Below are 27,631 nucleotides of genomic sequence, written 5' to 3' on the forward strand. Positions count from 1 at the left end.
AAACTTTTCTATGTGTGAGGAATTGCTCTAAGTGCTAGGGATGCATACCTCAGTGTACAAAATAAACTAAAATCGGTGCCTTCATGGAAATTCAGATTTATTAAAGTCAAGGTCCCACCCTTAGATGAAGAGCTACAATGGTTGCCCAATGGCTGCTAAGAAAGGAAGCTTTATTTTCTTCAGGGATATGCTCCTGCATGGTTATCCAATCCCAAGTGGTCAGCCTTGAACACACGTGCATATCAGCAATGCTAAATGGACTCAGTAGGGCCATGTAATTATACACTTATGTATGTAGCAATAGTAATGAATGAGGTCATGAATTTGGGAGGGGGAATAATGGGGGAATTTCAGGGCTGGGGGAAGGCCAGAGTGATGTAGATGCAATGCTCATACATGATGTTCTAAAAATAAAAATCAGCGATTTTTATATAATTTATGCATATATACCTATATAAAAATGAATATTTTAAAATATACATTGTTAACTAAATGAAGCAAAAATTCAAATTATTAAGTAAAGTCTCAGTGAAATTTTTGCTATTTAAAATTAGTCTTCATACTGAACTTATTTGGAAAGGAATGATAATATTTAACTTCATCACAAGGACAGAATTTACAAGACAAGGAAGGGGCTTGTAGGCATGCACAGCCAGAGATTAGTGCAAATTACAATGACGTTCTTAGTGAACTAGAATAGCTTTATTAATGAAAATGATAGGGAACTTTAGGAACGCGGTGTTAAGTAGGAAATCCTTGTGTTTTGGCTCCAGGCCTTACTAAGGTTTTTTGAAAGTGGAGTGAATAGTTTTTTCCCAGTGGGGCAAAATTCACAATTTTATCTCGAATTGCAGTCCTCGGGATTTTAACATTTAACACTAGGCAAAAGTAGTGAGTCAGTTTGTTGAACTAAGAGATTCCTGCTTCAGGAAACTAGTGCGCGCGCATTCGACCTCTATTACCAGGATTAATTTTCGATTCTTACAAGAAAGGCATGGGAGGTATTATCTCCTCTGTAACCGCCGAGGAAAACCGAGGTGTAGGTCCACGGTTTGGGACATGGCATTGTGGTGGTGCTTCCCTGTCCCTGTGGTCGTTCTGTGCCCACGCCAGAACATCCTACCGCTTCCCTTTCCGCATGCAGCCAACCCAAAAAATACATTTCCCACAATCCCACGCGCCGACCGGGCCTCGCATGGGGTGTCCTCAACGTTGCCGTTATGCTTACGGTTACCTAAATCTAAATTTCGAGAGAAACTGAACTATTATCTGCTTTTCCAACCTCATTCTTCTTTTTCTTTTCCTTCTGTGACTATCGGTGTCCGAGAGGACAGCAAATTTATTCAGGCTATTATTCTGGACACCTTTCTCGGCGAGCAAAGCGGTTTGCTAGCTAGGTTCCGGGGGCCTGGGAGTGTCATTGGGGGATGACCGCAGCCCTAGCTGCTGCAGCTGCCACTGCGATCATGGTCTCCGGTAGCAACGGCCTCGCAGCTGCCCGCCTGCTGTCGCGCACCTTCCTCCGTGAGTCGTGCCGGGACTCTCTCCTCCAGCTTTCCGCAGCTCTTGGGCTCCACGTCCTGCCGTAGCAGGGCTCTTCCAGGCGGGCCCTCGGGAGGGCCGAGGGAACTACGGGGCCAGACCCCAGTGGCAGCTCTCGGGGGTGGAGGGGACTTTGTCCTATTGGGCGGTGGATCGGTCGAGGCCAGATTCTGGGTAGGGCGTCCTGCAGACCCGGGAACATATTCTAGCCTCTACGGTGGCAAGTGGCGGGGTGGAGGTGGCGTCTAGGCTCGCCCTTCCTTGAAGCCAAGGGTGAAGAAGAGGTCCGGGATGAACTCTGCTGGGAGAGTGAGCGCTAGGGTTGAAGAGGCTATCCCCTGTACCAACTTGGAGTTAACTAGTCCGTTGTGTAGTAGGGCCAACGGAAAGGGGGTTTCAGCGACCAGAGTTTGCATGACCCTGTGGGTGCATAGAACCTGAAGGTTGGCAGGCACTTTCGCCACCAATGTGTTTTTCACTAGTAATTGCTAGCTAGGCTCTATGAACACCACAGTTTCTGAGAACTAATCTCCCAGGGTTGCTACATTTCAGTAATGCTGACTCTTGAGAATTATTGCTGCGTCCAAAGTCTCTGTGTTAAGTATGTCAGGACAACCTTGGAATCGTTCACGGCCTGTTTGTAGTCTCGCTAATCCATTCATGCTTGTATAAACGATTTCTCACCGGGTGTGATGGTTCACGCTTGTAATCCCACTCTGGAGGCAGAGGCAGGTGGATCTTTGCGAGTTTGAGGCCAGCCTGGTCTGCAGAGTGCCAAGACAGCCAGAGCTGTTACACAGAGTAACCTTGTCTAGAAAACAAAACAGACAAAAACCAATCATCCAAATGAAAAGACTTCTCAAGTAATGTTTCCAGTCACATGAAAATAGGAGCATATTGCAATGAATCTGAGAGAGCGTGGTTTGTGAAATGCAGCCGTGTCCTGCCTGTTACTAACAGGAGAAATGGTTGTGATGAGCCATTGGTTGTCAGATACATCCAGATTTAAGAGATGTTAAAAACTGGTGAGTGATTTGGTTTCATTGTGCAGAATCAGTGAGTCAGATGACAACCTGTGAACGGACACTCCGGCAACAAGTCTTTCCCCTCTAGTCCTTGTTTACACTTTGTCTCTGCTTCTTCTTGCACCAGATAGTGAGATTCAGTTCCTTTCTTGAGTATCCTAAAAGTGTTCAAGAATAAGTGTGCACACAGTAGCTGTACTTCATTGCCAAATCGTTAGAGGACAAAGGCTTTGCCAAATAGGAAAGAGTTGAGTTTATTTGGGGTAAGTTTTCTGGAGCTCTTTCTTGAACGATTAAAAGGATACAGAATGTGTTCTAGATAGAAGGAAAGGAGGGATTAGTTCTACCAGTATTATTGCTGTTGTCGGGAGGGTTTGAACACTAGTGTGTTGGGTATGGGGCTAATCCAACTTAATTGGAATCATTTGTGGGTTAAGATGGGAAAGACCAGATGTACACTTTAGTCTGGTCAATGGGACCGCCCAGCAGAATGTGCTCACTTACACACTGGTGTTTTCTCCTGAGGTCTTGGTGGTCCAAGGCTCTAAAACAGCCAGGCCTCCATCCAGAAGGTCTGCTGTCTTAATGGAAGCATCTCTAGAAGAATGTCTAGATAATCTGGTTCCTTAAGTTCATTTTTAAAACAAAACTTGGCAATCCTTACCCAAAAGGGCTTTCTTCTTAGACTCCCAAGACTGAAAGCCTAAAATCTACTTAGCTTTCTGTTGCTGGAGTCGTCTTGGATCTGAGTTAGGTTATTAGAGCTCTGAGGGGTCTAAGACCTAAACTAGGGTGTTTTTGTATTAGTACTAAGGTTGCCAATGACTGTGTTTAACGGTTAAAAACTTCTGAGTTGGCAGACTTCAGATCTTCTTACACCAGCCATATTCCCAGGCCCCTGCAGTGGCCACATTGCCTTACAAGCTGCTGCTTCCTCCTCTTCCTCCTCCTCCTCCTCCTCCTCCTCCTCCTCCTCCTCCTCCTCCTCCTTTTCTTCTTCTAAAAAGTCACAAATTACTTAGGTTAAAATAACTAGAGATGATAAGGAATCCCACCTCCCACCCTTAAATGTTAGCTGATGCCACTTTATGTGTTGAGGTCCCAAGTTTCGCAATGTTGGTTTAAGTTAAAAAAGATAAAAAGGCAAGCAGACCTCGGTGCTACAGGCCCTGTTGGAGGACAATTGAGAAATGTTCAGCTGCCCATCCCACACTGTTATGGCTCATGTAAGAAGGGTAAGAATCCTGTTGCTGTAGGGAGGATGGATAAATGGGAAATGACAATCATTTCTGTTGAGAATGTGTAAGATTTTATAAACACCACTGAGGCTGAAATGAAGTTTTAGAAGAAACCTAAAGTGTGGTAGGTTCTTTTAAAGTATCAGTTGGGAGTATCATATTTTCAGAATAGTTAGTAAGAGCAGGTAATATTTTGATCCTTAGAATTACGGTATTGGTATCAGCAAGTAGACTTTACAATCTGCTTAGTTCTAATGTTTTGTTTGGCAAACGAGGAAACAAACGCTGAGAATTTGCCAGGTAGTGTCCAAGGAATCTCAGAATCCAGCTCTGCTGGCACTGTGCAGTGTGCCTTGGAACGCTTGATCCTTCTTGTTAGAAGCAGGATTATGGCATGCTCAGTAACCTGCTTACAGGAGCTACTTGCCTTTCTTATATCTTTGCCAAGTTACACAGGCTACTTGTAGACTCAGAGAAGCATTTGGAAGTGTGTGGAATAAGAGATACTCAACAGTTGTTATTACCGTTTCTAGTCTCTACTGTTGTTTGTGTCTAAGAACTCAGTCTTTAATTTCAGAAATAGAAGCCTGTATGCAAATGCCTTCCTTGATGTAGCCCTGAGAAAAGTAACTTGTTTTTCCGGCCTCTTAGTTGCTTTGTGGCAACACTGAAGTTTAAAATGATTTCTCCTAGATATAGGAGAATAATTTGAGTTTGCCATTTGGCAGATATTTTATCGTGTTAGACCCATTTATTGATTTTTACTTGATAACATTCATAAAATTGGAATGTCTTCTCATTGTTGATACATTATAAAACATCGAACACATTATATTCCTCTGTTTACACTTAGTTCTTAAAACATGAGGAGTGTTTTAAATTTTATGAAACATGGTGCTATGATCAACTAAGACAGTAGTATCGAATGTGTCCTTAAGATAAGTGAATACAGACCTTGTCTTAGGGATTTGGGGTAAGTGGGTGCTGAGGTACTCCCATGTATTGTAGGTCTGTTGTGTAACTTTCCTCTGTGTTAAAATGCCATCCTGCTGGAAAGCTCCTTAAGCAGGAAGGTAAACAACTGAAAATAGCTTCAGGAAGGCCCTAAAACTGACCAACTTCAGGAGGCTCCTTCCTGTCAGAGTAAACAATAAAAGCTGAGCCTCCCCCTCAGTCAGAAGGAAGCCAGGCTACAAAGACAGTCAGACAGCAAGGCCACAGAGACTCTCAGAGAGCAGGCTGGCTTCTGGGAAAAAGCAGAAACCAGGCAACCTGCCCAGAAAAGGTTTAGACCAACCGTGGCACCAGGAAAGGACACTCCAGCCCGCTGAGCCGCCTGCTGGCTGTGTAGTGCACTCCGGGTACCCAGCTCTGTGAGCTGTCTCCCATGCTGCCACCAGGCTTTGGTGGCACAGCTGTCTTTGAGTCATTTCCAGTCCTGTCAATAACCCCTCACCCCTATTCCTGAAAGTAACCCCAGTAAAACTCATTGGTTCCCCCAGTTGCATTTTGTTGGTATTTCTATTTTAGTCTGCCCTGGGCTCTCTATCTGGGTTAAGTACATGTGTGAGTTGTGTCTCCCTGGGAAAGTTTTGTCACACAACAAGGTCTCCTCATGTGGGGACCACTGTAACTTGTATTTTGCATATAGTTAATGCTATGTTTAGGACATGCTTGAGTGTCCCCCAAGAGTTCTCACGCCAGGTGTCTCTAATGTGGTGAGATCTGGAAGGTGGTTAGGTCACTGCGATCACGGTGCCTAGAAGAGATTTCTGCTAGTCTGGGTTACTCCTGAGTGAGCTGCTGTGCATGGCTGCCCATGTGCTTAGCCAGCACCTTGGCATTGTGTTATTCCCTTGCTGCCCTTCCACCATGTTCTAGTTACCAGCGGCTGAGCAGGTGAGGCCGCTCTGAAGTAGTGGTTCTCAGCTCCTAATCATAATATTATTGGGGCTTATGGTACTTCATAACTGATTTTTCTATTGTTATGAACTGTAGTGTAAATATTTGTTATGTAGGATATCTGATATGAGATCCCTGTTAAAGGGTGGTTTGACACCCCCCCCCCCCCGCGCCCCAAAGGGGTTACGCTCAGAACCACTGCTTAAAGTGTGAGCTGAACAAACTGGTTTTCGTTGTAATTAGTTACTTTGTTCAAAGTCACTTTGTTAAATCAGCAGCAAGTGGGCCAGTACAGTTAAAGTTTACCCCTGTTGAATTCATGAATTCAGACATACCAGTAAAGAAGGAACAGGGACATAGTTTTCAGGGTTGAGTTGAAGAGTATTTTCATAAGCAATCAGGTTATTGAGTAGGGATGCACTGGTCACAAAAGGCCCTGCTTAGTCCCACCTGGCAGGGCTCTTTGGCTCTATATTGCAGCATTAATAGCCCCGGGCATTTTATAATACAGTCGCTACCTATAGGAGATAGGACTGACAAACCTATCTCCTCCGTGGAAAGCATCTTCCTCAGCACCCAGATGAGAACACTAAGGCTAAGGAGATGAAAAGCATTGCCCTGGTTTGCACTGCTGGAGACCACAGATCATGAACACTAGCCCAAGCCTGTCTGGTTCCTAGGAGTGATCTCAGCTGCTCCTGGCCCAGGTTGTGGCCCTGATAGCTCTCACCATCGGCATAATCATGGTCACCTTCAGGCTTTCCTGCTTGCCTGCTGTTTAATTTAGTGTGTTTGTTTTCTCTATTAGTAAAGTTCAGAATCTCACTGTAAGTTCCTCTATGACTGTCATCAGTGGTATTTCTTGTTTATGGCCTTTATGCGTAAATCTGTGAACTAAGGGCAAAGATGATCTGAGTAGCATCTCTGGGCTCTGCGGCACAGTGCAGTGGGATCAGCCTTTTAGGCCTTGAGTCTCTGTTGTGGGATCTCTTGGCTCAGATCAGGTGTTTGGCTGTTCCCTGGGAGCCAGAACTTGACTGCAGCATGGCCCCTTGTTTAGCACAGTCTGGTTCAGGGCTGCAGCTGTCTATGTACATACGGTGCAGCTGTCTGTGTACATGCGGTACAGCTGTCTGTGTACATGTGGTGCAGCTGTCTGTGTACATGCGGTACAGCTGTCTGTGTACATGTGGTGCAGCTGTCTGTATATATGCGGTACAGCTGTCTGTGTACATGTGGTGCAGCTGTCTGTGTACATGCGGTGCAGCTGTCTGTGTACATGCGGTACAGCTGTCTGTGTACATGCGGTGCAGCTGTCTGTGTACATGTAGTACAGCTGTCTGTGTACATGTGGTGCAGCTGTCTGTATATATGCGGTACAGCTGTCTGTGTACATGTGGTGCAGCTGTCTGTGTACTTGTGGTACAGCTGTCTGTATATATGCGGTACAGCTGTCTGTGTACATGTGGTGCAGTTGTTTGTATATATGCAGTACAGCTGTCTGTGTACATGCGGTACAGCTGTCTGTGTACATGTGGTGCAGTTGTTTGTATATATGTAGTACAGCTGTCTGTGTACATGCGGTACAGCTGTCTGTGTACATGTGGTGCAGCTGTCTGTGTACTTGTGGTACAACTGTCTGTATATATGCGGTACAGCTGTCTGTGTACATGTGGTACAGCTGTCTGTGTACATGTGGTGCAGTTGTCTGTGTACATGTGGTGCAGCTGTCTGTGTACATGTGGTGCAGCTGTCTGTGTACATGTGGTGCAGCTGTCTGTGTACATGTGGTACAGCTGTCTGTATATATGCGGTACAGCTGTCTGTGAACATGTGGTACAGCTGTCTGTGTACATGTGGTACAGCTGTCTGTGTACATGCGGTACAGCTGTCTGTATATATGCGGTACAGCTGTCTGTGTACATGTGGTGCAGCTGTCTGTGTACATGCGGTGCAGCTGTCTGTGTATATGTGGTACAGCTGTCTCTGTACATGTGGTACAGCTGTCTGTATATATGCGGTACAGCTGTCTGTGTACATGTGGTGCAGCTGTCTGTGTACTTGTGGTACAGCTGTCTGTGTACATGCAGTACAGCTGTCTGTGTACATGTGGTACAGCTGTCTGTGTACATGCGGTACAGCTGTCTGTATATGCGGTACAGCTGTCTGTGCACATGTGGTGCTGCTGTCTGTGTACATGCGGTGCAGCTGTCTGTGTACATGCGGTGCAGCTGTCTGTGTACTTGTGATGCAGCTGTCTGTGTACATGCGGTGCAGCTGTCTGTGTACATGTGGTGCAGCTGTCTGTGTACTTGTGGTGCAGCTGTCTGTGTACATGCGGTGCAGCTGTCTGTACATGCGGTGCAGCTGTCTGTGCACATGTGGTACAGCTGTCTGTGTACATGCGGTGCAGCTGTCTGTGTACATGTGGTACAGCTGTCTGTATATATGCAGTACAGCTAGCTGTCTGTGTACTTGTGGTGCAGCTGTCTGTATATATGTAGTACAGCTGTCTGTGAACTTGTGGTGCAGCTGTTTGTGAACTTGTGGTGCAGCTGTCTGTGTACATGCGGTGCAGCTGTCTGTGTACATGCGGTGCAGCTGTCTGTGTACTTGTGGTGCAGCTGTTTGTATATATGCAGTACAGCTGTCTGTGTACATATGGTACAGCTGTCTGTGTACATGCGGTACAGCTGTCTGTGTACTTGTGGTGCAGCTGTTTGTATATATGCAGTACAGCTGTCTGTGTACTTGTGGTACAGCTGTCTGTATATAGGCAGTACAGCTGTCTGTGTACTTGTGGTGCAGCTGTCTGTGTACTTGTGGTGCAGCTGTCTGTGTACTTGTGGTGCAGCTGTCTGTGTACTTGTGGTGCAGCTGTCTGTGTACATGCGGTACAGCTGTCTGTGTACTTGTGGTGCAGTTGTTTGTATATATGCAGTACAGCTGTCTGTGTACATGCGGTACAGCTGTCTGTGTACTTGTGGTGCAGCTGTTTGTATATATGCAGTACAGCTGTCTGTGTACATGTGGTACAGCTGTCTGTATATAGGCAGTACAGCTGTCTGTACATGTGGTACAGCTGTCTGTGTACATGCGGTGTAGCTGTCCGTGTACAAGCAGAACTCTTCTTCCCTTGAGGGTCAGGCTGACATCTGAGCCTGTCTCTTCCCTGGAGGATTGGCTCTCCAGACACCCCTTCTAGTAGGTGCTTCTTCAGCTGTGCACTTGAGGTCTGAGCACTAGGAAGTAGGAAAGTGCTCAGAAGTGGGGGAAGGCGCTGAGAAATGCCTGAGGAGATAGATTTGCTCTGGCTCTCATGGGCTCCTCTGAGTTAGGAAGATGACCTGGCTGCTTTGAAGAGGGCTATAGAGATGACAGGCTAAGAGTGTCTGTAAAGGTTTAGAAGGCAACTCCTAATTGTGAGTCATGTGCTCTTTGACTGATTTTTGAAGTAGGAGTGGGTTATAGTAACTACTTAGGTTTCTCAGTCTCTCGTGAGGTGGGTTGCCAGACATAACTTAGGAATGTGGCTTTTTGTTGGTTTGTTTTCATATTTCTCTTCTCATCTACTTTAAAAATTGTAGGCGTTTGAGCCTACATCAGAAGGGCTCAAACTAAGTGATCTTGGGTTGCATCTTAGGCAGATTTATCCCATGACTTAGCCTTTCCTGCATGGGTCTTCCTGAGGGGTAAGGTAGCTCTTAAATTCCTCAAGGGTGCCCCAGCTCCCCTGGTGCTCACGGGTATGGCTGCTCATGGCGGAGTCGGGTGCTGCACTTGGTAAACATTATAAGGAATAATTTCAGGGTTTAATTGAAACCCTTAAATTTGAATCCCGGGTTCCCTTGGGAATGAAAATTACAAATTTCAGCTTTTCTTTCTCTGTTCAGAAAGCAGTAGAAGATTGTGCTTCTCCGTCATAAGAGATAGGCGCTTGTGTTTGCTTTTCTAGTTTGTGTCTGGTGTGCACCTGTCTCAGGAAGTGGTCACAGCATTGCTCTGTGTTACAAGTTTAGTTTTGGAAAATTTGGGTCATTAAATTTCATTCATGGCTCAAAAGTGTGGGAAAATTGTAATGTGTCCTATTTTCTTCACTTCTCAGTGCAGCAGAATGGGATACGGCACAGCTCTTACACAGCTTCCCGGAAGCATCTCTATATTGACAAAAACACGAAGGTCATTTGCCAGGGTTTCACTGGCAAGCAGGTATGTGCATCTACATTTTTATTAAAGTGCAGACTAAAGATGTAAAAAAAATTTGTTTTTATTAACACAAAAAATTGTACTATATGTATGATTGGAGTAGAACTATATCGTAGCTCAGAAAGGGCCATGTGTTAGGAGGACAGGAGGTGTCATAAGCCTGTGAGATGGTGATTGTGTTTAAACGTAGCTTGAGGATCCACAGGGGTGACAGTGTCGGAGACTCAGCAAGTACAGGACTCCTGGTTTTCCTCCAACACTGCGAGAGACTTCTGTTTCTTTGAGTACTAGGTAAATAGATTGTAGAGAAAACCTTGTGCTAAACATAGAGTCCACGCTCAGTATGAAGAAATGCACAGATGCAGAGAGGCTCCTGGACAGTGTGGGCGGATGAACCTGCAGGTGACTTTTCCACTGGGTACCCTCTCCGGGGCAAGTGGTCGCTGAGGAAGACAGTGGGCAAACTTGCTCTTAAGATTGAAATTGACTTTCATTAGTTTCTATTCACATCTTCTCCCTCTCCCTACTTCTGTCATAGAATTTGCCTAAGTTGAAAGGTACTATGAATTGATTCTACAATAAAACCATCATAAGAGTCTCCTTTCCCTCTTTCTAACCATTCTGCTCCCCAGGAGTCCTCTATTAAGTTGGCATATGCCCTTCCAGATGAAAATACAGGTACCCCAGTTTTCTTTCTGAGGAGTGAGATGGTAAACTTCAGTATTTCTTTCTCAGTTTAGAAAAGCTGTGTAGTTGTTGTCAGTGAAAAGGTGATCCTGGAAAGGGCAGAGCTGCTGTTTGCTGTTCGGATTTATTTCTGTGGTCTGTATGTCTCATTTTAAAAACACACATACAAGTATTTTGTATTTATATAGTACATCTTTTACAGCATTTGTACTGTCGAATTGTTCTAATCCAGTGTAATTTACAAAAGCAGGTGCAGGCACAGTCTCCCAGATTGCCAGGCCTGAATCTGGAGGGTGCTAGCTGAAGACCAGCCAGATCTCACAAATGTCCGTATACAGACATCCTCAAAAGTTATATTGCACATCCCGAGGGAAGGAGGTGTGATCTGTACTTCTTTCCAAGTACAGTCTAGTTTTGTGTATGCTACATTAGCATATAATCAAATTATTTTTTTAAAGTGATTTATTTGCTTATTATGTATACAGTGTTACACCTGCATGCATGCTTGCAGCCATATGGCGGCACCAGGTCTTATTACAGATGGTTGTGAGCCACCATGTGGTTACTGAGACTTGAACTCAGGAGCTCTGGAAGAATAGCCAGTGCTCTTAACTGCTGAGCCATCTCTCCAGTGTTGTAATATGAGCGGCGGGCTACATTCCTGGCACCCAGCCGCCCGCATGGCTAGCTTTACACGAAATAATTACACGGAAACTGTATTCTTTTAAACACTGCTTGGCCCATTAGTTCCAGCCTCTTATTGGCTAGCTCTTACATATTGATCTAACCCATTTCTAATAATCTGTGTAGCCCATGAGGTGGCTTACCAGGGAAGATCTTAACCTGCTGCTGTGTCGGGTGGGAGAATCATGGCGACTGCCTGACTTGGCTTCTTTCTCCCAGCATTCTGTTCTGTCTACTCCGCCTACCTAATTTTCTGTCCTATCAGGCCAAGCAGTTTTCTTTATTAGTTAACCAATGAAAGCAACAAATAGATACAAGACCCACCTCCATCACTCCAGCCCCTCAAATTCTTGAGGAAGTTCATTATACTTTTTTTTTCCCCTTGAACTTCATATGCCATTCTTGTGACACTTTAACCTCTGGTATCTTTGTAAGAGCTGTGCTCCATATACAAGCACTGTTTGGAACTGACTCTGCTTCCTACATTCGAGAACGATTTGCTCAAGTCTTTTTATTCAGCATTGGCCTGCCTGTGTTCCGTTTTTTGGGACAGAGCCTCACTGTGTAGCCCTGGCTGACCTAGAACTCACTGTGTATATCAGCTGGCTTTGAACTTATGGAGATAGGACTACCTCTGCATCCTGAATGCTAGTTTTTGGGTCTTTTTACTTCCCTTGTGTTTGCATTTTTAGTAATTGTGACTCTTAATGGTCTCAGTTTCTGGTTTTGTTTGTGTTTTTGACTGAATATTGAGCTAAGTGCCACAGAAGCTTGTGGTTTGTCACGTTAGTTCCTTTCTCAGTGCGCACCTTGTATGTTAGAGTGGATTGTAGCCGTGCACATTCCAGTGAGTGCTGTGGGTTCTTTACTGGCTCGTAGGAGCTGCAGAAATGGTCCTGGTCTGCACTGGTGACTGAGAACTGCGAAGAAGCTTCCTGTGCATGGGAGCTCCCTTATTTAGTCACACCGCAGTACTAAAGGGCGGATTCATTGTTACTCAACTGGATGTGCAGCCCAGGCCACTGCTTGTCGGACTCAGGAGTAAAGGACCTGTTAGGGTGTTGGTTTTGACTTTCTGATCCAATGTGAATCAGTATTTTTGTGAAACACAGTAAACATTACAATAGTGTCACACTGTTATGCTTATGAACATTGTTTTAGACTTTTGTTGTTTTTCTTTTGGGGTCTTTTTCTTTTCCTTCTGTCTTACTCACTTTTCACTCTTGATGAGTTGGTCTGTGGACCACACACAGAATAGCGCTGTTTAAAGAGAGCGTGCAGAGCACTGACTCGGCTCTTTCTAAATGCCATCTGTCACTAGCTTCAAGCTAGTTGCTTAATTTGTTTAGGGCTGAGTTTGCTAGTATAAAGAGAAAAGTTTAATTAAAGAACTTCCAAAGTCCTTAAAGTCACAATTTTATATTAAATGATTAAATATTTAAGTAATCAACTCAATACCCTTAGGGCCTGTCGCATCAACCCTCCCCTGTTGATTCGTCATTGTTGAGTGTCTGCCATCACTGTCTTCGTGGCGTGTACCTCTCAGCTGAGAGGAGGAAACACATCAGCAAAATTCATGACTGAATTATGTGGTACTAGAAAGTCTAATCACTATGGAGGAACAAACCGGGGGAAGGAGAAAGAGTATGCCTGTTCTGTGTGGCTGGTGTAGGAGAGAAGACTAGGTCAAGTGGTCAGGGAAGGTTTGCTGTCTGAGCCAGGATCCAAAGGAGATTGTGAGTGAATCTTGGAGAACCTAGGGGGTGTTTTATGCAGGATGCACAGTAAGCCCTTCAGGCAGGCACTGCCTGCCATGTGGAAGCCACAGACAAGCATTCACAACAGTAACTGTGAGCTGACAGGTATGGGCTCTGCCGTGAGGGCACATGGCATGTTAACTTCACATTTAGGGAGCTAGACAGATGAAGGATTTTCCTCGGGTTTTATAGGATAAACCCTTGGTGATGTGGGGAATAGAGTCAAAGGGAGCAACAAAAATAAGCTACTAGGAGTTGAGGTGACGTCAGCCAACGCAGTTCCCAGCAGAAGGTAGGAGAGAGACTGGTTGTTTTGAGTATACAGTGGTGAGATTTACTAATGGCTATAAATTCAGGGTTTAAGAGGAAGAAGGTGTGTGTGACATCATACTTTTTGTCTGAATGTCTATGGGAGTGGAGTCGTCATCAACAGATGGAGCAGATTGAGAGGAGGGCGATCAGGAACTCAGTGTGAATATGTTCAGTTAGAGATGTCTGCCAGCTCTGTAGATAGAGATGTTAGGTAGGCAAATGAGTGTGTGACTGTAGGCAGAGGCTCGGCTAGTTGTGTGAGTACGATTGGCAAGGCTCACCATGTAGACTCTGCTTGCTACCTTGGTAAGGATGGCATCACAACAGGCATGAACTGAGATAGAAGGGAAAGGAGAACAGGAGGCAACAGAGGCCTGATTGTTAGTGGGGAAGACTCTCCCAATCTTCGGAGCCATTGTGTTGTGCTTGTTACAGCTGGGTCAGGGTGTGTGTGTGTGTGTGTGTGTGTGTGTGTGTGTTATGGCATGTTGTGGGAAGAGTCTGGGAAAAAGGCTGCCAGAGAAAGTGAGCTACAGGGAAGTGTCAGGGAGGTCTGAAAGACTCGCTGCCGATTGATCCTTAGTTAAAGTAGACTAGTTAGCACAGCTGTGGGTTTTCTCTAGTTACTACTTGGCAGTGGGTGCATGCATGTGTGTGATGGTGGGTGCTGTTGAAATAGATTAAGCCAGCTTGTGCTTTTGCTATCCATGTAATTTAAAGGGAAAGGCCAAGGTTGGACAAATGTAATGATCCATCCTGGATTTGCAGTTGGGCAAAGTGGGGTACAAAAAGATGAGGAACAGGGAAAATGGGATGGCCTTTTAACAAGCAACAGGGCATTTCAGAACAGCAGCCAGTTATAGCAAGGGATAGGAAAGGACCTTCAATGGCTCTTGGCTTTGCAGAAGCCAGTTTACCTCAGTGCTGACGGCAGTGCTTACTCAGTGGGTGAGAGTGCTGGGCTCAGGCTGCTGCCTGGGAGCACCTAGTGTGGTTGGTTTTCTTTTCCCAAGTTGCTGAGATTGCCTTTGCTTCTCCACTGTCTCCTTCTGCCTTTTTCATGGGTCCTGTGCTTTTTCCTCGCAGGGCACCTTTCATAGCCAGCAGGCCTTGGATTATGGCACCAAACTCGTGGGAGGAACCACGCCAGGGAAGGGCGGCAAGACACACCTGGGCTTGCCCGTCTTTAATACTGTGAAGGAAGTAAGTAATGGCTTCTGGGTTTGTGGAGAAAAGGCAGCAGGGCAAAGACAGGTGTTCCATGGGTAAACACAGGCATTCCGTGGACAAAGACAGGCAGGCATTCCTTGGATAAAGACAGGCAATCCGTGGGTAGAGGTCTCAATTATGTGCTTTTTGGGAGAGTCGCTTGCTGTCTGAATGTCCAGTAACCTAGAGAAATTGGGATTGTGGTAAGATCCAGTACATGAGTTTTGCTAAAGATGTGCACCATCTGGTCATCCTTGTGCCCCTCCCTCTTCTTTCTCACTGACAAGGCCCTTCTTCCCAAGGACTCTTCCTTCCCACTTTGAGTCTTCATGTGTGTGCCCCACTGAGTTTAATTGGAGTAGTTTGTCTGAGCCTGTACTGGAGGCTACTGTTTAGCAAGGGTACCTTATCAGTGGCTACAGCCCTGAAGAATAAAACGGCTCCCCTTCCTGCAACAAACATCAGCTGCTGGTAGTCCTTTGGGGAGGGGGAGCCTCATGGACCCCTCTCCAGGCTTCATCATCTCATCTGTAGACTGGGATAATGGGGTCCAGGAGTATCCCAGAAACGGATTCCTATGCAGAGCCTTCACAGGGCTGCTGGAGAGCCGCTGCTGCTCTTGCAGTCTGAACTCTGTAACTCCAGGACTTCCATTAGAGAGGGAGGCATGGCCACACAGAAAGGTTGGAGAACTGGGCTGGGTGCGCTACATGCTCTTAGTCCCAGCAGAGTTGAGGCCAGACTGGTCTATATAGTGAGTTCAGGACAACCAGCGCTACATAGAGAGACCCTGTCTCAGAAAAACAAAAACAAAACGCCAAAATCAGATTATGAGTAGAAGAATGCACATGCAGCAAGGCCACATGTGGAGGATCAAGTCACGACCATGGAGAGCACAGGAGCAGAGGGACACCTTTAATCTTAATGAGGATCAGGTCACGACCATGGAGAGCACAGGATCAGAGGGACACCTTTGATCTTAATGAAGATCAGGTCATGACCATGGAGAGCACAGGAGCAGAGGGACACCTTTAATCTTAATGCCTGTTTAAGCCTCGTTCTTACTCTGTTGCCTTCTATGTGTGATTTGTTGATTTCTAGTAAGAATGGATTAAGTAAAATGTCAGGTAAGAACACTTCACTTAAGTGGCCCAGTGGTGAGGTTGAGAGCTCTTGGTGCTCTTCTAGAAGACCCAAGTTTGGTTACTTTCCAGCACCCACACCTGGACTCCTGACAACTGCCTATAATTCAAGCTTCAGGGATCCAGCATCCTTTTCTGACCTCTGAGGGCAGGCGCGGGCATGCGTGCATGTGTGTACACACACACACACACACACACACACACACACACACACACTAAATCTGTATTAAAAGGAACAATCTACTTTCACCGTTTGTTGATAGTATTTACCATGGATTTAAAATAGGTGCTTAAAAGCCAAGTTCTGAGCTCTTGGGTTCCCTGGCTTTTCTAAGGACTTGCAGAGCCTGAAGCTGGGCACTGGATCTTGTTAGTGAGTCTGGGGAGGAACAGTGATGCTTTGCATGGTCCCAGGGAGAAGAGAACACAGGTGCAAATCAGGCAGTGCTCTCAGGTTTACTGTCCTTTTCTAGGGTAAGATGTACTGAACCTTTTAATTTCCAGTGACATTCAAAGGGGACAGAAAAGAGTCTAACCATGTCACCATGTCATGGACTGCAGAGTGAGGAGAGCCTGGCCATGACCCCTTCCTAGACACTAGTCAAATCAGGTTATCGAGTGCATTTTATTTGTGATTCAACCAATTGTGGTCAATGTTTCAGGCCAAAGAGAAAACAGGAGCGACGGCTTCTGTTATTTATGTGCCTCCTCCTTTTGCTGCTGCCGCCATTGATGAAGCAATTGATGCAGAGATTCCCTTGGTTGTGTGCATCACTGAAGGCATCCCGCAGCAGGATATGGTACGGGTCAGGCACAAACTGACGCGCCAGGGAACGACCAGGCTGATTGGGCCAAACTGCCCTGGAGTCATCAATGTGAGTGCAAAATATGAAGGAAGCCCAGTGTAGTGTTTGTGAAGCCAGACAGCTTTGAGTCTGTTGAAGCGTGTGTGCGTGTGTGTGTGAGAGGGAGAGACAGAGAGAGAGAGACTATTTAGAGTTAGAATTTTCTTTAGAACTTTTCTGAAAACTGTACTTTACTTTCCTCCAGCCCGGAGAATGCAAAATTGGCATCATGCCTGGTCACATTCACAAGAAAGGAAAGATAGGTGAGTAAATTTGTTACCTTCTGGTAGACTAAAAAGTGAAAGTTTCATCTTTCAAACTCACATGGAATTTGTGACTAAATAAATGTGTGACTGTAATAAATTCATTCTTACAGTGAGTCAGTGATCTGTCCCAAATTTAATGCATCTATTTGAGAATTGGTTCTAATTCTGTAGACGCATTGATTCCTCTTCCGTTCAAACTCTCAGTTCTGTGTTTCCAGTATCCGTAGTGAACGTCAGCTTCTGGCTCAGTAGCTGTCTGCTGGATGTGGCATTCACCACCGTTTGTTTATCCATTTTCTCTGTGGTCATTTGGGCTGTTTTCAGGTGTGAGCATTAGGAGCAGGACTGAAATACGGGCCTTGCTGTGGATACACTTTCATTTCTGTTGGATAAAATTTACAAGAACACAAGTTAAGTTGTTAGACTTTTACAGAAGCTGCCAGAAAGTTGTAGGAGGTGATTGTGCTGTTTTGTATTCTCGTCAGTAGAGAGTCTCAGTCACCCGTCATCTTCCAGTGTTCTTGTCTTCAGTGAACTTATTCTTTGGGGGCTGAAATGGTATTACGTTGGGTTTTATTTTCTGTCCCTGATGACTCACGTTGAAGAGTGCCTTCTTCTTTACTCTTGATCAAGAGGGTGCACTTGGAAGAGCAGACACACAGAGACAGGAAGTGCAGGGGTTCGCCTCACAGTCTTCAATCAATTGGCTAGTCTGAAAAGAGCTGGCACACAGGTCACCGCTCCAAGGAGACGAGGTTTCTGTTCCAGGCCATCAGATTCCTAGAATAAACCTATCAGCCTAAAAACAAAGTTTTACTGGGTGCTGCTGGGGGTATTAAAACATTCACACAAAAGGTTTTCAAGGTAGGAGATAAAAGGATTTTAATTCCACAATAAAAGGATTCCAATCCACAATTCAAAGTTAGCTGTGCTAGCCTTAAATTAGACTGTGCAGCTAACTTTGAGTGATTGTCTGTAGTAATAGCTGGTGGCAGTGTTCATCTCTACCTGTGACCATAACTATCAGTGCTAAATTGGAACAGATGTCATTGTGGGGCATTGCTGATGGTGTAGTCTGCAGAATTAGGTTAAACATCACACTTTTTGTTGATTACTTTCTTCTTTGAACTTGTCAGCCCTGCTGCCAGTGGTTCATAAGGAAGGGAGGTTGCAGGAGCCCCAGTGGGCCTGCTCCATACAGCCTGGTGCTTGTTTAAGTAGTGTTTATATTCTTTGGTCTGCTTCTAATAGTTTGTAGAGTTTGCTACAATACCCAGAGAGAACAAAATAGTTACCCAGAGGTCACTGAGGCTACTGAGTATTGTCTTCACTAGCCCTGACCTCAAGAGGGAAGGGAGTCTGTGTGTTCTGCTGTGCTCTATGGTGACCCGTTTAGTGAAGAAAGTTGTTCTTACTTGGAAATATTTAGGGTCACATTGTGGTACATAAGCCCCTCTCTTAAGAGCTGTAGGAAGCAGAAACGGTAAGGAGACTGAGAAAAGCAGATCCCATCTCAGTCCTGTTGGGGCAGTCCAGGAGTACCTGTGTGGGAAAGCAGCACTCAGACTTTGTGTGGCTTTGATGGGTAGTTGGCGTGTTTGTCAGAGAATGGAAGGGAGGTGCTCCATTTGAAGCAAAATGAATGGGAGAAGGTGGGGAAGCATGAAGGATAGTGGAGGAACAACACAGTTCTTTAAAAGAAGGAAGTAGTAGGAGACACATTAAGGGATAGGCCAGGGCTGTGGGAAGGAGTTGTGCTCAGCTAGGGAGTTGGTGCAGAGTTCTCCATGAGCTGAAATATTGTCAGGGAGTTGTGGGTCTGGGCAGCCGAGAAACAAATGATCAGTCTCCACCTACAGTTTGGAACTCATCTAGAGAACCACATGGCGGCATGCTGGAGGTCCAGGCATGCTTGCTTCCAGTGTGGCTGTTTCACGTGGAGAATCTGCAGTCTTGTCTCCCTGAGTCCAAGGGCAGAGGTGTGTTTGCATTGATCACGTATGTCATGCCCATGAGTATGCAGTGACAGAGGAGACACAGCACTCTGCCTAAGGCTGAACATACTGCCCTGAAGCTGAGGTTAGCTGATGTGAGTCATGGTTCTGGTGTTAGTGAGACAAGAATTCTCCTACCTGTATGACCCATAGGAGGTCATACTCTTAGGACAAAGTCTTACCCAAGGCAGGAGATTCAGGGCAGCAACCCATGGGCATACTAGAGCTGTCCAAGCTTCAGAGTCAATGCTCTGATGTGTTTTATGTGACATTCAAAAACTTAATCCTTTGTAAAAACCAAAGTTAGTTAAGTTGTATAGAATTAGGAATCTCTGCATCGCATACCTGTTCTCGTAAGGACTGCATGGATTGCTGCTTGACTGGACCCTTGCTGCTGCCCTTCTCCCATAGATCTTGGTTATGAAGTTCGGTGCTCTCACCACAGGCTTGGTGCAGTGAGGAAGTTAAATGGGAAGATAGCTGAATCCAGAGGAATCTTGCCTAAATATTGTGTGAAAATTCTTAGAAAAATAATTGTGGGGAGGGTAGATAATGTTAAATACAATTAATGCTGTTTTATGGTTTAGTGGCTAGGGTACCTAAAGCCAGTCTGTTCCATTTCCCTGAGCAAGATTATGCTTATCAAGTTCATATTAATATTATCCTCTCCATAAAGAGTCTCAGAAGGGGGATTTTAAGTTGTTGGTTTTTTTTTGTTTGTTTGTTTTTTTTATGGTGTGTTTCTTTGTCTTGGCATTGGTTTCATCATCAGAAAACTACCCTAACTAATGAAATACTTCCTTTTTTTTCTTCATCATTTGAAGATATAGTTGATTAAAGTGGAAAATTAAGATGTGAATTTTTTTACAATTCTGTGTTAGTTTCATTACCATCTGACAATCTCTCATCCACACAATCTGAGAGTTTTTATTCTCTTCCTTTTAAGGTATTGTGTCCAGATCTGGCACGCTGACTTATGAAGCAGTTCACCAAACGACCCAAGTTGGCCTGGGGCAGTCCTTGTGCATTGGTGAGTGCTTGGCCAGTCTTTAGTGGAGTGGAACATCATTAAAGAACAAACACAGTGACAAGAACTTACCAGATGGTTTATAAGAGGCTTTGATACCATTTTAGTAAGAGGATGCTACGATCTTACATTTACTCTGCTGAAGTGTGGTGCTTTCTGTATGTTTGGAGATTTGATTTCTAGGTTGAGGAGCGCACACTGTAGTACAGGTGGCTGTGGGATGGGCATGGCGCCCAAAGCATCACTAATTTCATTTGCGGTGAAGACATGGCTCCTCACATTTGACTTTCTGTTATCACAGTTTTGTTCTGTGTTTTGTAGTTAGCAAATTTCTTGCCTCACTGTCCCTCTGGGCAACCCCTGAGGCACCTCTGAGTCAAGGCTGAAACATGTACCTTACTGGACAGAGTCAAGGTTGAGGTTGGCTATCTGCCCTGTGGTTTCTCTGTGTGTCACACAGCACTGTTCTACACTGTAAAAAGCCAGAATGGGTTTTACTGAGTACCTGTCTTTTTTCTTTCCTTCCTTCCTTCCTTCCTTCCTTCCTTCCTTCCTTCCTTTCTTCCCTCCTTCCCCAAAACTAGATGTTTCTCATTTTAAAATCTTCAAATCCTCAGAATACCTTTTAAAAGTCTATTAAAAGTATTTTTTTATAATAAGAATTATAAAACAGAACCCTGCAATATTTTTATTATACTCTAAATAAATAAGTTCAATTTGAAAACATGAATCAAGCCTTTCTATTTGCAGGACACAGTGTTAGGCACAAGATCATTTGGTGTCATGGAGACTAAGAACTGAGTTTGAAACAGACTTGCCATTTCCATCTTCTTGAGATTCAGTTCTTGTAACTGGAGGTAATAATGCCCTTCCACAGACGCTGGGCATTCGCTGACGCCGGGTCTCATGCTTGTAAGGCAGACGGGCTTGACACCTGGCTGCCACCTCATCAACACTGTTTCCTCTTCTCAGCTTTATTTCTGAAAGATGTGTTGAAAAGTGAAAATCATTCTCATCCTCAACAAGTTTGTAATTTAAAAACTAAAACATTGGCAGGCAGAGAGTAGGGAACATTTGCTTCATTGCTTTCCAAGTTCTAAAATGTGATGTACTCAGAGTAGAGCCCTGTGTGCAGGCTCTGCCATTTCCTAACTTGGGATCTGCAGGGCCAGGGAAGCTTCCATCCTGTTGCTCACTGACAGTGCATCTTCAAACTCAGTCTCTGCAGCACTTGTCAAGAATGAGGGAGGGGGACTTGATTGGGGGAGGGGGAGGGATATGGGAGGCGGTGGATGGGAGGAGGCAGAAATCTTTAATAAATAAATAAAAAAAAAGAATTCCTCTGTGCAAAGACACTTGCTCATTGTTCAATCTTGCCGTGTGGTGTACATCATGCAGATAGCTGACTCTGTCAGAGTAATGTTTTTAAGTTCATCACGTACGTGCTCAAAGAAGTAGAATCAAGAACAAGTGTCCAAGGGAGACTCACTCCGCACACACCCACGTTCTTACAAGGCACACTTGTTAGTGTGGAGTAGTTTCATGGGTTGTGTAAAGAGGACTAGTTTTGTGAAGATGGCCAGCCGACCACTACTTATATACATACACTGCTGTAAACAGAAACAAGTGTCATTTGTGATCTTTGAATGTTGAAGTGTTGCAATCTAAAAATATTAAAGAGAAAGGGTACAAAGAATTAAAAAACCGAGTTAGAATATTTCTTGACCTAAGTTCCATGGTTCATCCTTACATGTTGACTAATACTGATATCCTTTGACCTTCTCAGGCATTGGAGGTGACCCCTTTAATGGGACAAATTTTATTGATTGCCTTGATGTCTTCCTCAATGATCCAGCCACAAAAGGCATCATACTGATTGGTGAAATTGGTGGTCATGCTGAAGAACACGCTGCCGAATTCCTGAAGGAACATAACTCAGTAAGTTTGTGTTCGGAAGAATATAGGTCTCTATGCTGACTGACACCGGGGTTTGTTTTAGAAATTATCTTTAATCTTTCATGGGTTAATCTCTCAAGAAAACACTGGAGCTACCTTTAAGCCTAGACTTTCTATTCTATAACACTCAGATAATTCTAGATTCTGAGCTCGTCCTTTTCCTTGCTTCCCATAATGCTGTTGTCTACTTCTCTACCTTGAGCCCTTCTCCCCAGACATCACCCCACTCTGCGTAGCTGATACATTGGCCTCATGCTAAGTGCAGAGAATTCAGGCCGTGGGTGGAAGCCCACACCTGACTTGAGTCTTAAATCCAAGGTCCCTGGTGTTCTTTCTTTAAATTCCAAGGGAAATAGCTGCTCTTTGCCTTTCTCAAGGTTGACCCTCTAAAGAACCTTTCCTTTACAGCCTTCTCAGTGATCTTTCCCCCCTGCTAGCTTTAGTCTGTGCTAGTAGAAGGGACTCAGCTCCACAGAGGTGTTGTGCTCTGGATGTGAAGTGTCCCTGTAAGGTCACGTGTGGAGGGCTTGGTCCCTGGCTGGTAGCACTATGGAGATTATGGAAATTTAGGAGGTGGACCTAGTTGGAGGAAACAGGCCACTAAAGGCAAGTCCTTGAGGCATTATTTTGCCCTGGCCCCTTCTCACTCTGCTTGCTGACTGCGGAGACGTCAGCAGACCACGTTTCTCTGCCACACATATACCATAGTGGGGAGCATGCCTAGTGTGGAGTGAGCACATCTCTCAAGTTGTCCATTGGAGTGTGTGTCACAGTGGATGTAAGTGGGACTGTAGGCCCTATTTGGCACATGTTCTGGCTCCTTGCAGACCCCCCTGCCACCGCCTCAGGTCCATGCCCCATATGACATGCCAGCTTGCTACTTATGCATGTCAGGGTCTCTTTGACATAGTCCCTAGAAAGCACTGCGAGTGCTGAGAAATGTGCAGGATAGATTTTTAGCTGCTATCATAAGTTCAGAAAAGTTTGAAAGTTTAAGTAAAAACTGACTTCTCTTTAGAAAAAATCAGATACTCTGTTCTACTGTTAAATTAATATTAAAGTGTATTGGCTCCCAACTCTGATTCCATAGCCAGTTTACAAGTTTAGTGGGAAACATGCACATTTTTTCCATTTATTATTTGTTGTAGGGAGCAGCGGTGGGCTGCATTTCTGCCGCCCTGGCTCCCGGCTACCTGACTAGCTTATGCACCGAAATAATTACACGGAAACTGTATTCTTTTTTTTTAAAACATTTATTTATTTATTATGTATACAATATTCTGTCTGTTTGTATGTCTGCAGGCCAGAAGAGGGCACCAGACCTCATTACAGATGGTTGTGAGCCACCATGTGGTTGCCGGGAATTGAACTCAGGACCTTTGGAAGAGCAGGCAATGCTCTTAACCACTGAGCCATCTCTCCAGCCCCAAAACTGTATTCTTTTAAACACAGCTTGGCCCATTAGTTTTAACCTCTTATTGGCTAGCTCTTACATATTGATCTAACCCATTTCTAATATTCCGTGTAGCCCACGAGCTGGCTTACCAGGAAAGATCTTAACCTGCGTCTGTCTGGAGTGGGAGAATCATGGTGACTGCTTGACTCAGCTTCTTTCTCCCAGCATTCTGTTCTGTCTACTCCGCCTATCTAATATTATGTCCTATCAAAGGCCAAGCAGTTTCTTTATTAATTAACCAATGAAAGCAACAGATTAGAAAGAAATCACTCCCACATCAATTATTTCTGGTTGGGTTTTGCAGAGTTTGTTTGTATCTTATTTTTTTTATTGGAGAATCTGATCTGTATGTGGTTCAAGGTTAAGCAGCTTAAGACAAAGTGTTGCATAAAACACATCATACATGGTGTGGCGTAAACAATAAATAGCGTCTACTGAAGGTTGGTGCAGGCAGATGGGGAGGGACAGGAAGAGTCCTCCTGGGCTGTGCTGTGTGTGCTGAGCCGTCACAGCCAGGCTTGTGTTTAGACTTTTTGTATTTCTCATCACTCGGTCCTCATTTCTCACCACACTTCCCGCTGCCTCATTCCATTTTTCTCCCCTTCAGAAATCTCCATTGACAGAGACAGAGACAGTGTAATTTTGTTTGACAGTCAAGCTTATAATCCTTCCCTGGTGCAGCAGCATTGCCATTTTAGGGGGCTCTTAGGGAGCAGATGAAGTAGAAGTTCATCCCACACAAATAGGAGATTCTCATAGTCTCTGCAGGGACCACGGGGGATGAATGACTGGAGCCTGTTTGCTCTGTGTTCTCTATCTCAGGCACTGCAGTGGCGCTGGGCTTAGGGAACTGAGGGAGGGTTTCCTGTTCAGGGATCTCATTGCTTAGTAGGAGAACATGGGGAAAAGAGCACAGCCAGTGTGCTGTGTGTGTGACAGACTCCTGTGAGGGCCAGAGCAGGGCCTCAGGAGCCCGTCATCCCAGGGCATCGGTGAGAAGTGGGAGGAGGCAGACAGCTTCTGTCGGGAGGGAGGGATGGTTCACACGTGTAAAGCTGCATATGTGCACGGAGGATGAGGAGCATTTTGAGCCAGGTGCAGAGAAGAAGTCAGGGCGTGACATCTACAGCAGGAAAGAGCTGTGGGAGTCAGGGCCAGAGCCAGCCACAGCAGACTTTCAGAACCTGGTAGAACCTGCAGAGCTAGGTCCAGGGATCTGTGGCTAAAAAGAAAGCTGGTTTCATTTAATGTTCCCAATGAAACAAGAGTTAGTTATTAGCTTTATTAAACTGTGACCCTTGAGTGAAGCTCTTGATTCCATGCTTCAGACTTGTTCTTTTTGGATTCCTTGTGAAATCTGACTATTTAGTCATGTGTTGCTGTGTGGTATCTCATGATGGATTGATATGTAATCATTTATTTTGATAGTATTTCCTCAACTGCAATGTAAGCCCAGAGCTTAGAAACCATTGGTTCCTGTGTATGGGCTTTAAAAAACTTTCATATCAAAATCTAGTGCCGCGATAGTTAATGTAAATGAGCTTGTATTCGGGCTGTATTTGGTTGAACAGTCGGCCTCGGCTATCTGAGACGGTAGCATTTTAGAGCAGAGGGGACTAGTGACTGTCGTCCATGTTGTTGCATATACAAGGAGGTCCAGATCTATTAGTGAGGGGCCTGGTCCGAGAACATACAGCATTAGTAGGGAATGGAGTCCAAGTCCTGGCTCTTCCCTGTGCCCACCACCCTCATCTTTCTCTTTGAGGACGTTTGTTAAGGACGGGGATTATATAATAACTCGACATGAAGTTGTGTAGAAGTCAAACAAGACGACTGGTTGAGCTTGGATCTTAATTTATTGTCACAAGTCAGGAAATGTAATTTTCAGGTAGGTGTGCTGTTTTGGTTATCAAAAGAAAGGTTCAGTTGTGTGGAACAGCTCATGATGGTGACAGTGCCGGTACTTGGCAGATCAAGGTCTCAGGGCAGCTTCTGTGTGGTGTGGAAAGCTGAGTCTCTCCAATGTTCCCGGTTCAGTGTTAGGGTTGAGTGATGGACTTTTCCTTCCTAAACCACTTCCTGTTTACCAAGTCATGGATTTCAGGTCCAGTTTGACTGACTTACTCTTCAAGTGTTTAAAATGTCTTTCCCTCTCCAGGGTCCAAATGCCAAGCCTGTAGTGTCCTTCATTGCTGGTATAACTGCTCCTCCTGGCAGAAGGATGGGCCATGCAGGGGCAATTATTGCTGGAGGAAAAGGTGGCGCTAAAGAGAAGATCTCTGCCCTTCAGAGTGCAGGGGTTGTTGTCAGCATGTCCCCCGCACAGTTGGGGACCACCATGTATAAGGTGAGCACACAGGGGCTGTGTTCCTTCTCTTTCCGTAGCTTAATGTTCTGATGCCCTAATGCAGCGGCTCTCTACCAGGGTTTGGAATCGCAACCCTTTTGGGTTCACCTAAGACCGTCCTGCATATCAGATGCTGACATTACGATTCATAACAGTAGCAAAGTATAGTTACGAAGTAGCAACAAAATAATTTTATGATGGGGCCACACAACATGAGGAACTGTATTAAAGAATTGCAGCATTAGGAAGCTCTAATGTAAACCTTCTAAGCCAGGCGATGGTGGCACACACCTTTATTCCCTGCACTTGTCTTGGGAGGCAGAGGCAGGTGGATCCCTGAGATTGAGGCCAGCCTGGTCTACAGAGTGAGCTTCAGGATATCCAGGGCTACCCAGAGAAACCCTACTTGAACCCCCTGCTTCCCCCCACCCCAGAAATCCCCCCAAAAAACTGATTTAAATGTAGGTATGTTTTTTGTCAGTGACAAGGCATGGTGTCCGCAGAAGCATTTCAGAGGTCACAGGCACACTGATGTGCAGCCTGGGATGTGGAAGGGGGGTTGTAGCTTTGTGTTTCATGTTTGTGGTTTTCCAGGAAATTGGGATGTAGCCATCTTAACTCCACAGGTGTCTGTTTCCAGAGCGTGGCTGCAGTTTAGTAAGGAAGCAAACAGTGTAAAGGTGCTGGGCGTTAGGACCTGAGGAGGGTGGGCCTGTGCCTTGCCCTATGCCGTGACTGGCTGTGCTGTGAACGGCTTTGCCATGACTGGCTGTGCCGTAACCGGCTGTGCTGTGAACGGCTATGCTGTGACTGACTGTGTGGTGCTGTCCCATTGCTCACTAGTTAGAGGAGCTGCATTGCAGCTGCCTTTGCTTTTCCTTTCTAGTAGGATGCTGTGGTACAAAACCCACATCCTCAGTTTATCCATTCCCTGTAGTCTCTGCAGCGATTCTCAGTATGTCTTCTTGAATATCATGGCTCTCTCCCCCTCCTGTGTTTTACTATTTTCCTCTTTGCTCTATGAGAGTTTTAACTTTGACAAAACAGAAAGAAAGGTAGATAAGACAACAGCTCAGTATGGCCTTGTCTCTTAACAACAAAACCCTATGTCTTAAGCTGAAAATAGGCACCAATTATTTTTCTAGAAGGGAATAGTTCTCAGAGAATTAAAAATTCTGCTGTCGCGTGTACTTTGCCCTCATTTTAGGGATTCTAAAAGACTCCCTGTTTGATCAAGTCTTTGCATATCTTGCCTTCTGAAAATCATATTCCATATATGAGGAAGTGTTCTTGAAACGCAGGAAAGGGTAAAAAGCAAGCACTTTTTGTAGGGCTTCCCGCTCTGCACCTGCAACTGGCAGGTGGTGTCTGTCTCATTGCTCCTGCCTGCCTGCTAACGTGGCTCCTTCTATTCAGGGCAATTGTGATTTTCAGGCATTTCTAAGGTTTTTGACATTTTGTTCAAATTCTAGTTGAATCAGTGTTGAGTTTTATTCTCTGGAAAAGTCTTTATTGCCTTATTAAAGGGCTTGTTGCATTTGCATACATGGCGTTATAGGCTTGGATAAGCAGTGGTGCTCATCAACCCCAGCAATAATTCTGCAGTGAAGACAGGATTATTAAAGCCTGTGGCTCTGGGGTTTACAGGAAGAAGTCAAACTCTGTCGCTCTGGCACTGAGGCAGACTGATTTGAAAGTAGTTACCTAGTGTCCAGTACATTTATCTGTGCAGAGTCAAGGTCCTAGAGATGATACTTTGAAGGTCACGGTCCCTTGAATGTAATGTGTGTCTTTTCTTCTCTCCTGTTTGTGAAGGAATTTGAAAAGAGGAAGATGCTATGAAGGACACAGGCGAATTCTCTAACACAGTGCAAGGACTCGCCTAGGCTAAGAGCCAGCCCAGAGTTGTCAGCCCAAGCATCTCACGCTGGCCTCTCAGTCCGCGGGAAGCCAGGGAAATCTTAGAAAGCCCTAAATTGACCTATTTTCACTTACTGTGTAACAGAGACATAATAAATCTTATCATTTGATTTGAA

At 45.1% G+C, this 27,631-nt stretch overlaps 1 protein-coding gene across 1 annotated transcript; it reads left to right on the forward strand.

The window, feature by feature from the left end:
- Positions 1–1,374: 1,374 nt before the first annotated feature.
- Suclg1 (succinate-CoA ligase GDP/ADP-forming subunit alpha) lies at positions 1,375–27,631 on the forward strand. Its single transcript, XM_041636929.1, has 9 exons — positions 1,375–1,524; positions 9,813–9,916; positions 14,440–14,556; positions 16,367–16,579; positions 16,755–16,812; positions 19,756–19,839; positions 21,623–21,774; positions 25,407–25,595; positions 27,411–27,631. The coding sequence occupies exons 1-9, from the start codon at positions 1,428–1,430 to the stop codon at positions 27,435–27,437; spliced, it is 1,041 nt and encodes a 346-aa protein (XP_041492863.1). The 5' UTR covers positions 1,375–1,427; the 3' UTR covers positions 27,438–27,631.

Source organism: Microtus oregoni, unplaced genomic scaffold, assembly GCF_018167655.1.
Source record: "Microtus oregoni isolate MIOR12 unplaced genomic scaffold, Mior012 000002F_ref0000024, whole genome shotgun sequence".
Taxonomy (NCBI): Eukaryota; Metazoa; Chordata; class Mammalia; order Rodentia; family Cricetidae; genus Microtus; species Microtus oregoni.